Genomic DNA, 12,317 nt, shown 5'->3' on the forward strand with positions numbered 1-12,317 from the left:
GCCAGCCCTAATTATTTGGCCTGTGGCTTACCGGGCCCCTAATAGGCTGAAGTGTTGTGGTTTACAGAGCGGGTGCAAAGTGCCTGTGATTTCCAGCACCCAATTAAGCATTTAGGGCAATTTAACCACTGAAAGCCCAGTGGAAAAGCTGTAAAAACTGCATTAAAAAGAGAGATGACACAGCAGACGCATGACTAACTGCCCCTGGGGTTGCTGCACTGTGAACGATGCAAGAATGCAGCCGGTTATGGTGGAAGCAGCGCTACGGTCATCCCATAACATCTGACCTTACTCAGCTTTTGTGGTTGGCTCAGTCATGCTCAGACAGGATTTAAGCTCCCCGCTCCCCTATGGGACCAATATGGCAAATGAGAACAATATGCAGTTGTGTGTGTTGTTCACCTCTGAAAAGCAGCTGAACCTGGTTAAGTGTTGTATGTAAAGAGAGTGAGGGTGACTCCGGTAGGCATCACGTGAATGCTCCACTATTGTCATGATGTTAGAGCCATGGGGCGTAGTTTCTGTCACCCCCATGAGAAATTACAAATAATGACAAGAACACCGTTGGCGTGTCAGCATGATACAAGCCTTCTGTGATCGGATCCGTAACAGGTAAGATGCTACACAGGTCCTCCTTGGGCCTTCTCTAGCAGTTAAGCTTCAAAACTCAGCAGTAAGCTCCAAGGTTCAACTTTAACAAGCAATGCCAAGGCTTATTTTGATCTCATTTCTCGGGAATACGGCGGATCTTTATCTGAAGTCTGATGTTGTCAGCATAATGTCCCATGACTGCTCTCTACAAAATCAAATGCATCACCCACTGCCAAGGTCTTTTTCTAATGTTTCTGTTTCTGGGGCTGGACTCCAGTACTTTAAATTAATTAATGTGCATGTTTATTAAGTAATTCAATTTTTTTTTCTTTAATATCTCCTGTCAGGGTAAATGAAAAGCTCACATTATACTGCATTAATAGAGCAGGGTGGACTTCATCAATTCCAATTAGATCCAAAACATCTTTAAGTATTTTTTTTAATGTTTTATACTTTTGTAAATAATCTAATTTGCGGATTGAATTGAAATGCACCCACACGCTGGTTTAAAGTAAAATCTTATCTGACATCTTGTATTATGCTATAAGGATAATATACATACAAGAGCCAAACATGGATTACTTACCTCAGTAGCACATACAGTCTGGCAGATTGTGTAGAAACACACACCAACTCATCACAGAACCAAAGTATAACTGTATATATAACTTATTATTGTACATATTGTATACATTAATAAAGATGTAAGTATGTATGGCTTGGTGTTTGAATTTTTATAATGTCATAACCGACTGATAAAGTATAACTTAAAAAATTGTTATTACAGTTTATCTTGTCTGGATTCTGATAAAATATACATTTTTTTTATGGATTGGACAATCAAGTCCCAAAGAATATGGAACAATCTCATATTACAATGTACAATAAATACAATTTTGACAACTTGCTTTGAGGCAGTAATTCTGTACTAAGTTTTATAGTTGCAATAACGTTAAGGCAGACCCTTAAGCAGTGTTTGAGCTAAAGGTTAACATTGAAAGGCTAACATGCTGATGTATAACAGGTATATAGTAATGTTGACCATGTTCAGAATCTCAGTTGCCTGTTGACATGCCAATCCAAACTTTGAACTGTTGATGGCACTAAATGAAAAGTTGCAGTTTCACGGCAATCTATCCGAAGGTTGTTGAGATTAGTCTGGACCGGCTTTACGCTAAATTAAACTACACTGCCAGCGTGACTCAAAATGTTGCCAATAAATCCAAACATTTACATGACAGACTTTATATCAGGGTAAAACATGAAACAAACAATGGAAATAAATCACGAGAATTCAAATCAATTCAAAATCCGTGTTTGACTTGACACATCTTAACCGCTGAGTGTAGGAGGTCTCTTCAAAATGTGTTTTACAGACAGAGAAAAGAGAAGAATTTCTCATTTTAAAAAGTGAAGAAATAAATAAAAAAATAAAAAATGTATATATTACAACTGATATACAGTATAGTAAATGATTCCATATGTCCATCCTAGATTGTTGTCTGTCAACCAATCTTACACCAGGCACTGAGAGGGTCTGTTAATGGCTTAGAGACACCTAATGGAAAATCCCTAATCACAACACTTTCCAGTTCATTCAACACTCAGACGGTTAATTATAGATCATTAAATGTGACATATTAACTAGATGGTTCATCAAATGCAAGATGAGTTTATTGGAAAAAGACTGTAGGAAATGATTAGTAGACTATAACTTTATTAGGGCATCACTTTTGGCCCTCAAATTCACCTTTATCTCTCCTACTGGTTGGCTACTGCAAGTTGAGAAAGCAAAACCACTCATCTTTCAAATGAGAGATAATAATTTAATTAACGTAACATAATTTATTTGAAGGTTTCTACATAAAGGTTTGTTTTTATTTACTGCTACCAAGTGATGAAGAATAATACAAAAAAACTACATTTCAGATTAGTAAATGATGCAACTTGACCTGCACCAACAAAAACAAAGAAACAGTGGAGGAATTTTCTTTGTGATAACCCTTAAATAAATCTTAGAGCTGCACCCACTCATCTAATTTATTTTTATTAAAATTCTTTTCTCCACCAACAAGACATCTTTTAGTGTGGGGGTATGTATTTTTTCCAAGATTCCCAAAGCCATAGCTAAATGATGGAGTGTATGTCCTGGCCGGGGATCCTAAATCTGTTTCATAGAAGGTCTGTCAGGGAGTGAAGTGCCAGTAACGCTGCTCTGGGGCATCAGGGCAGCACTGAGGTTTTTCTCTCATCACGTTTCAAATTTGCAGAGAAATAATCCATTTCAATTGTAGAGCCTTTTAGTCTGAAAACACACACACAGAGTAGGCACTGTACACCCATGTCTGTAGAAGTGTGTGTCCTTGTCTTCGGGGTCTGTTTTTGCTTCTAAGAACTTGGCATGACATTAAACGAAGAGGATAAAGCCATAGAGCCACTTCAGGGCAAGGAGTGCCAACCATAAACTTCTACCAGTCGGTAACACCTTCCCACTCAACACAATAACTGCATGCACACACACTCATCCCTGTCAGTCACCTACAAACACATCAAACAGCCAGGGTACAAGTGCTGTCCAGACCTCAGTCAGGTGTTTGGATCAGAATGTGTGTCTGTCTGGAGTACAGAGTGAACTGTGTTTGCACTCTCAGTGATTAAATTGCTTTCAACAGCCACAGCAATTTTGCAAATACTGTTTTTAAGAAAATATCCACTGAAATACTGTCACATTTGTTATAAAACACAGTATTTCCTGATGTTAACCTCTTAATCCCTCTTAATGCTAGAAAAGCAGAATATAAGAAGTTAAAACAAACTGGATATGGAAACTAGTGTGATCCCATGAGGTCTACCAACTCACAACTTCTTCACACACACTAGCTAATTTATAGTCAGGTATATTACCAGATCCTCCATGTGCTTATTGGATTACTGAAGCAGACTGTTTATGCATATGGTGGCTGTTGGAAGAAATATACATTTGGTGGTCTGCCATGTAAATTGCTGATTGACTTGACTTTATGTTTGTGCTGAAGTGGAACTGCTAACGTTTCCCACAGCCAGCCTCCTCCCGCCGGCCAAATAACATTTTAATGAGGTTTACCAGCCAGACCGGGGCAGGGCGACTCTTTGGGGTAATTTTCTGAATTTTTGCAAGATCAGTGTTTAACGTTGAGTGGGTGATGCTGTGCAGGGTAGACTGGCAGCGTGAAGCGTGTTAGGGAACACGGACCAGACACGGCTATGCCGACTGCAGTGCAGGCCAGACTTTACTGAAGTTATGAAAGTAAATAAATCAGTCAACCACAATTCCTGGAGCAGGAATAAAGGCAATAATGCCCTGTATACGTGATACTCCACCTAAAGCCTATGTGACCATCAAACCTACAGCTTGAATAGCAGCTGGAAGAAGTTTGTAGATTCCTTTAGCTTGCATTCATTTTACTTAAAATAAACTCCAACTGTGACAAGAAAAAAAAAATCTAATTTTTATCTTCACTGTGCAACAATGTGCTCAGTACGTTCCAGTCTTATTTTAGCCCAAATACTTTATCATACTTCCCGTGTGAAGCCTTAGACAGGTTTTGGTCACTTTATTAAGTACACTTGAACAATCAAAGCTATTACAATATGAAACAACTCTGCCATTAAGAACACCTTAAACAAACCTTTAGGCGTCTATATTATGAAAGAAATCTCTTTTTCTAGGATTTGGGGTATTCATTTGTGTCTCTGGTGCTTCAACGTGCATACAAACTTGAAAAAAAAAATGTTTTTAGAAATGTTAGAAAATGTTAATTCAGCAATATATTTGTTTAAAATATATATAGGACAGACAACATCAATATTGAACTATTGTGCAAAATCCTGAAATTCCAGTTTTTTTTTCCCCCATTTGATGCCAAAATTTGGTTATGGCATATAAACAATGGATAAGGTGTGTTAGGGCTGATCACTTAAAACAGTGATGAGTAATAAAAAAGTGAATACTAATTGCACAAAAGCTGGACATAAATTGTGAGATTCTGAATATGAATGTAATTGGATGGGGTAAAGGCTGGAGCTTCAGTGTTTACCTTGGGAATACAAAATGTGTGATCAAATATTGTAAACTCAAAGTCCCCTTACTGGCTTTTGACTATCCTAAAGGCCCTGAGGAAGACCATGGGATAGGGTCAAAAGCTCTGAAAGATATCCAGATCAAACAGCTTTGTCTAATGAATTGGTCAGTTGATAGAGAAAGTGATGAGTGGCTTCACAGTTAGCTCCAGGTTTCAATTAATGTAACAAAGAGAGCTGACGGGCTCAGAGTCAGAAAAGATGAATGCTAAAGAAAACGACGGTAAAATGATAATTCTGAGGATTTTATTTAGCACAGTGCATCTGCATCTTGCAGTGACGCCTGTGGTGGGGTGAGATCTGACACAACAAACCAATTTTGTGATTTCTGAGGGTTTACGCTCAGACTTGCACATGTACCCTGGGTGGCTTGCTTTTTACGTGGCTACTGTGTGCAGACCGTGTTCTGTTGTTGATCATAAAAGCTGCTGTTTCCATTTGACATCATCCATATGCAACAATATTCACAAAAGCCACAATGGGATTGCAATGAAAATCCTCTCCTCATCAGCCAGCAAAACGTGACCTCCACTATTATCTATAATAAAATCGCCTCTGCTTATGGCTGTTGTAAAAAAGTAAGCAAAAAAATGATTTAAAGTTGGCTTTGACTTAATGAGTAGGATGGAGGGGAATTTTCCCCTTTTGGTCTCTACGTAGATGCCCTGGCAAGTTTCACCCCCAGTGGAGATTAAAATTATACTAACTATTTACAACAGCACAATCATTTTTAAGCGGTAACTAAAAATAAATTGTTTTCCAGTAATTTTGTTTAAAAATAGCTGTTTTTAACATTGTTCTTGCATGTGCTCTGGTGCCTCCAACGTAATAACAGAAGTGGTTAGAAACCAAAGTATTTTGGGGTAATAGCATTCCACATCATTAAATGAGCAATACTATAAGCTATAGCTCACTCCTGAACCTTTAACACAGCTGAACATAAGATGTACTGTATAGCTTCCAAAAGGAAAAACATTCATTAAAAAAGAATATACTATAAAAAAGTAACTACAGTGAATACATTGTAGTTGTTAAGCTTGTTTTGGGGATGTATTATGCTGCAAATTTTGTCCAATTTCCAAAATTGATATTTAGGGCCTGAGTGCCGACAGCCCTGTTGAAACTGAAGGAATTACTTTTCTGGCAAATGAATCGCGGGGCTTAACATGCTCAAAAACTCACAAAATTTGGTGGTTGCATCAAGCCTGGTACATTTTGTTAACGTATGCTAAGGGTTTCGGGAATAGACACACAAAAATGGAGATCGGGGCGTGGCAAACGCAAAGGAGGCGGACCAAACCATGACCAATGAAAATGGGAACTCTCTGTTGAGTTTAATGATCAAATCAACATCAAACAGTCATTAGTTATCAAAGGGGGCGTGACTTAAGCATATGGGGCAGGGAAAACCGTCACCAATGAAAAGGGAACTCTATGCTGAATCGGTCACCAGTTATCAAAGGGGCGTGGCTTAAACATAGGGAGCGGACCAAACCATGACCCACGACAATCAAACTCTTTGCTGAGTACCATGATACCTCAATTTAGATGACTCTGAATTTTCACCAGACCTGACCACCAACTTTTGTGAGTTTTTGAGTATGTTAAGCCCCTCAAAAAGGCAATTCATTTACCGAAAGAAAGGAAGAAAGAAAGAATAATTCCTTCAGTCTCAATAGGGCCTTTGTCGCTGTCAGCGCTCGGCCGTAATAATGAAAAATATATGAATGAATATATAAAGATGAATGTAAAACCTGCGTAAAATGTTAGAAAGCGTTGCCTTTTTGTTCCGTCAGTCTCGTCTGAAATAGCTGAAAGAGAATACTATTTAAAGACGTTCCTTTCTCATTTGAAATCAAGTTGTTCTTGCTTCTTCAACCTTTCACCGCTGATGCATCTGTAGAGGCTTATCCTGTTAGGAGTGCATTTGTTAAAATCATGAATGGACTCATCAATTCAATGTAGGGGCCTTGCATAGACAACCACTCTACAAGTATACTGTTTTTTATATTTACAATATGTGATCCAAAGACACAATATCCAGCAAAGCTTTCCTAAAACTCAGTTTCATCAAACCATGACCTGAACACCGTTTCACACAATAACTAACATGCAGTCAACGTAGGAATTCAGCTGCTGTACAGGCTTTAAAATATTGAATGCACTCCTTTCAAATTCAGACCAGTCAAGCTCTTCTGAAAGTTAAATATCAGCTGTAATTGTTCCAGTCCTTCCAATCTCCTCCATCGACCAACACCATCAATGAGCCCCATACTGAGACCATTACTCCCATCAACCCACCCATGCTCTGGAACAAACAAATAAGACAAGTTTATACAAAACATATGGATTTCCGCATTTCATATGCAGCCCAATCTTAATGTCCTTCAGTTGTTTTTGTTTATTGTCATTAAAAAAAAGCTTTACACACACAGCCTCTCCTCCTCTGAGCACATCAGACACCCATTATGGCCACTGGCAAGCATCACCCTCGTTTTCATCACAGAAAGAACAGAAGACAATCAGATTAGCATAGTGGAACATAAAAACAAACACAAAGTCACAAAGTGCAACACTAAACACTAAAAAGATTACTTCTGACAGACAAAAGAACTTCAAAAACATATCACTATATAAATAAAGAATGTGCGTCTGCATATGGTATTTGAGGTAGAGAAAGATGTACAGTATAGTTGGAAATATGGTTCTTACAGTTTGAGCACACATGAAAGACAAAGCAACGTGCTGAAGTACTGAGACCCAAGGAAAGTCATCTTTCATCCGAACTGGAAAGTCTGAATAATTAAAGAGGCCTTTAACTGAGCATGAGGAAGAGTCTTATTTGAGGTTGTGGAGGATGGACCTGAGGTTGAGGCAGAGGAAGGTGTGTGTGTGGCTGGATCTCTGAACAAGTTCTTGAATTTGGAGGTGGAGGGAGGACAGTTCAAACAGATGGCGATTCTTCCTGGACAAAAATCAAAGAAATTCACCCGTCAGTCCAAAGACATTCAATGAGATATAGTCCTATAAGTAAGCACACTCCAGTAGTAGACCAGTGTACCACAGCTGTTTAACTGGTGCTCTATGGCTGGGTATAAAAAACCTTGGCTGAATAGGCCAAGAATGAAGTTTAAAATTTAGATTTGACAAATAAAATTCTCAACTTGATGACCAGTTGACTAAGTTAGTGAACACACTCTTAACGTGTTAAGTCCAGGACAAAGATAAAATACTAAACTTGTCCAGATGTAAAGGTGCTTTAGAAGTCAGGGATTACCAAAGTTATATGGTGGATTTATTGTCTGGGAAGCATGAATGTCAGTACAAACGTATGTGTCGATCCATCATATAGTTGTTGAGATATTTAAGTCTGGACCAAAGAGGTTGACTGACCCAGCCTTGGGAAAAGGAATACAAATAGTTTGAAGTTTATAACTGAGTTCATATCTGGACACGGGCTGAGTATTTCTCAGATAAAGATCAGTCTGTGCAGACACATAAAAGAAATGATAAGAAGGCTTATGGTTGCATATGTCGGAGCCTGCACGTATTTACTACCGATGATCAGAGACAAGTTAATCCTTGATCAGTGTGTGGTATTATCAGTATGGAGTAGTGTGTGTATACCTGATGCTGGAGAGCTTCTGTAGGAGGATGGAGAGCTTCTCCAGTGTTGGGAGCTCCAGACGAGGGTTTTTAAGAAGCTGGGAGAACACTCGGAAAAACTCCTCACAGCTACACAACTCCAGGAAGGGATTTAAGTAGCCTACAAGCACACAACCAGAGCAAAGAAAGAAATATATTATAAAAAACATTTTCTCTCTAATGAACAACACATTTTTACAAAATATTAAAACTTCAGAGGAGAGGGAAATAATCAACTTCAGCTTTGCATAGAAATTAAAATTACATGGATGCACAAACAAACAGGCCGCAACATTTTAACGATCAAACTGAGTTCGCTGGGGACACAGATGCTGGTCAGAGAGACTCTGATGACTGTATTTGGAAGAACTCTCATAATGTCACTGTAAACTCTGACACCCCCCCCCTCCTCCCTTCATCAAACTATAACCTCACACACCCACACAGAGAGATGAAAAAGAGGAAGGACAACACCATCAGTGCACACAGATGGAAGCTGCACATTTTTTAAATGAGTAAATTCCTAAAATGTCGCGATTCCTGCTGAACAAACATTTGTTTCTGCTAAAGTCACATTGCTGCTCCTTTTAAACTAACTCTCCCCTGTCTTCAACCACGCACAACTGTGAGTAAGAATACAATATGAGCCACAGAGGGACTTCTTGGGCTGGTACAGAGGTTCTGCTGGCATCAAATCAAAAGCAGAGGACTGGACAGGGAAGAATAGGATTAGGTTCCGATAAGACGGGTAGGGTACAATCTGACCATATGAGAAGAATAAAGCAGGAAGGAATAGTCTCGTTAATCTGTTCCCAGCAAAAACAACACCTCAAGATTATAAAACTATAATGCATGTTACTGACCATGAATGTCTATACGTTGTTCCAGTTTGCTTTGCATTTTTCAAACTCCAGCGTTTTTTAGTTTTTGTTTATTTTTTCACTCAAACTTCCTGGGGAATATTTAGTGTAGTCTGCTAATAGTGGCTGGACAATATAGTTATCAACAAAACTATGTACGTGCCGCTGAAAAAAATCCATTAGTCCAACAAAGTTGTGAGGTTGGGAGAGGTCAGAGGCTGAAACTAATGATTATTTTACTTTGATTAATCGGTTAATTCCAATTTTTTGATTAATTGATAAATCATTTGGACAATTAAATGTCTCAAAAGAGAGCAAGGTGACGTCAGCCAGAGTGATGTTTTGAATTTGCTTGTTTTGTCCAACCAAAAAAAAAAACTGAAGATATTTACAGTGATATAAAACAAAATAAAGCAGCACATTGTCACATTTTACAAACTGAAACAAGAAAATGCCTGCCTTTTTTATTACTTAACAAGTAATTGATTTTCAAATTGTAGATTCATTTTTTTATCAATTGACTACTCATTTTTCGCACTAAAGAGATAACGCCATTGGAAATTATGACTTTTTATCTTATCGCAGCCCAATGAATATTGGGAGCTCCTCTGTGAACCCCCCCAGTCCTCTGATGATTGTTTTTAACGTGTGCTACATTCTACACATATGTGGCTATATGAAGACTGGTGGAGACAGAAACACTCACAGAAATACAGACACTTTCCTCATGGGCTTGATGGTTGACAGCATAGGTGCTTTGGGACACATTAAATAGTCAGAAGAAAAGGGGTAAAAAATAGTCCTTTTCTAAATCATTATAACCAGGTCAAGGAGGGCTTTTTTAACTGCAATCCCATCAAAACATATAACAACAAATACTTCTCTACTGTGGCATGAACGGGAAAAAAAACCAAACACACACACACACACCAAGTAGCTTCATATTTGACCATGGAAGGTAATTTGCGGCATTAAGCACTTCGGTAGTTAAAGTAACCACTGTTAACTAGACACCATTTAAAACCAGTAAAAGACTGTTACTGTGTGCGTGTGATGAAGTGACCAACTGCATTTTGTGATCATTAACAAGATGTGTCATGTAACTGTATGTGACTGAACTTTATACAAGCAGTCAAGTTGTCGCAGTTTGACCACAGACGTCCTGTATGTGTGTGTTTACAACTTGACATTTTGGTTCTCTTTTGTTTTATTGGCAACCTTCAGGTGCAAACCTTTCTCCCCCTCTTCCTCACCCCTTTCCAGTCTCTCCTCGTTACCGCTTGTAAAACACAATAATTAGCAGACTTACATTCCCCCGGAAACACACAACTGTTTATGCACGCACACACGCATGCTCGCACACAAACAGCTCCAGCCCCGGTCACCTCCAGCATTTGGATCTGCTGTGCATTACTGAAGCATACAGCAATCTTAAATGATAGGGCTCATAATCCAGCCAAACTCCCCCCATGGACACACTGCAGCTGTCCACCTCTGTCTAGTCTTTTGTCCTTCTATGAATAGAGCCAGGAGGTGGTGGAGGTTCAAGGTTTTATGACAACTTCTAAATCTTTTGCCTGACCAGTGCGTTTGATTGATGTGAGCTCCAACAACCCATTACTTTTCACATGTGTTTTTTATGTGGAGATGATATAGAGTGATACTGCAGAAGGAGCTGGCATAAATTATACTGAGTGACAGTAAAGTCTGGGCTAGAAAAGGGATCACAGCAGCTTGATGGATGACACTCTTCAAACAAACTAATTGACTAAGGAAACTGCACGGGACCGAGTATGGCGGTGGTGACCGAAATATATGGCTAAGGTGTTCTTTCCTTTGACAGCCCCAGCTTGTGCCTGAACCCTCTTTGTGTCGCCTACTCACGGGACTGTTCAGTTAGCTGCATGAAGATGTCTGCAGGTGTGTGCAGACCTCCACGGCCGGCCCGGAGCATCAACAGCAGCACACACACTCCTCCATAGTGGATGAATAGGCCTCGGCTCTCCTCAGACATCAGCTCGGTACGGAGACTGTCCAGAGCGTGGGCCAGCACATCAGCTGGGGACAGGACAGAGACAGACATATGTAACCACAGAGAGATACTTGATTTAGTTTTGAGTTTGAGTTTTGAAATCATTTCAGTCTTACATTGGAGTTTTAGACCTTTCAGCTAACACTGTGTTCTATTCAACTATAATGTCAGACCAAAAGAGTGTCAGGAATTCTCACTTTTAAAGCAACGCCAAAGCACTTTTCCTCTTCAGTCCCCATGCAGGTTGGAAGCGGATATGTCTCATTCAAACTACAGATCCCAGCTGCACCCCACATCCTTGTATGCTAAACAACTGCAGCGGATAGCTAAGGGCCATCTCAGGAGATGGCCTACACCCTTCGAATAGGGAATTCCAGTATCTCCCTTCTGGATGGAGGCTAAAAAACTCCAGTTGCAGAACTACAACATTTTGAACAGTTTTGTCCCAGTGGCAATCACTCTATGAAACAAACTGTAGAATTAGAATTACTTTACTCTATTCTTTTAATCCATGTTTTACTGTCTCTATTACATGTTTTGATGTTTGGTGTTTTGCATGTTATGTGGTGGTTTACAAAGTTTTAAGGATGTCCTGCCTCTTAGACTGTAAACCTAGTTTACCCATGGGTACCAATAAAGAAACCTGAACCTGTCATCCGTTACTCCATCTGGTAAACTTGCATTGTGCGGTTATTGCCGGTGGAGAGCCGCAAAGCAAAAGCAGAAGTGCCATACACCCTGTTACGAAATGATGAACCACTGAAACATGGACTGGAAAACATTAATTCAAGGTACAAAATAATCCTTGGTATGTGCCTGGAAGCCCAAAATAATTAAAAAACTTGAAAATATTGCCGGGTTGCCCCAGTGGTAGACAGAGATGAGAAGTACAAATACTTCGTTACTGTACTCAACTAGATATTTCAGATGTTTTTACTTTACTATTTATTTTTTGGGCGACTTTTTACTTTTACTCCTCACATTTTAACACGAATATCGGTACTTTCTACTCCTTACATTTTACAAAATTGGCTCGTTACTGTAGTTTTGTACTAAATGTCGTCTATCAG

The 12,317-nt window shown here is 39.2% G+C and overlaps 1 protein-coding gene across 2 annotated transcripts in view; it reads right to left on the bottom strand.

The window, feature by feature from the left end:
• Window positions 1–6,794: 6,794 nt before the first annotated feature.
• The window catches only part of LOC117953057 (coiled-coil domain-containing protein 138-like), an 18,416-nt gene continuing 12,893 nt past the window's right edge, over window positions 6,795–12,317 (bottom strand). Inside the window, exons 13-15 of one of the 2 annotated variants that reach the window (XM_034885773.1) lie at window positions 11,100–11,273; window positions 8,338–8,476; window positions 6,795–7,675 (exon numbers count right to left, since the gene is read on the bottom strand). In XM_034885773.1, the coding sequence (XP_034741664.1) occupies window positions 7,549–7,675; window positions 8,338–8,476; window positions 11,100–11,273 (440 nt within the window). In that variant the 3' untranslated portion in view covers window positions 6,795–7,548. The remainder of the gene's footprint in view (window positions 7,676–8,337; window positions 8,477–11,099; window positions 11,274–12,317) is intronic. The other variant, XM_034885774.1, reaches the window with a different exon arrangement.

Source organism: Etheostoma cragini, chromosome 11 (genome assembly GCF_013103735.1).
Source record: "Etheostoma cragini isolate CJK2018 chromosome 11, CSU_Ecrag_1.0, whole genome shotgun sequence".
NCBI lineage: Eukaryota > Metazoa > Chordata > Actinopteri > Perciformes > Percidae > Etheostoma > Etheostoma cragini.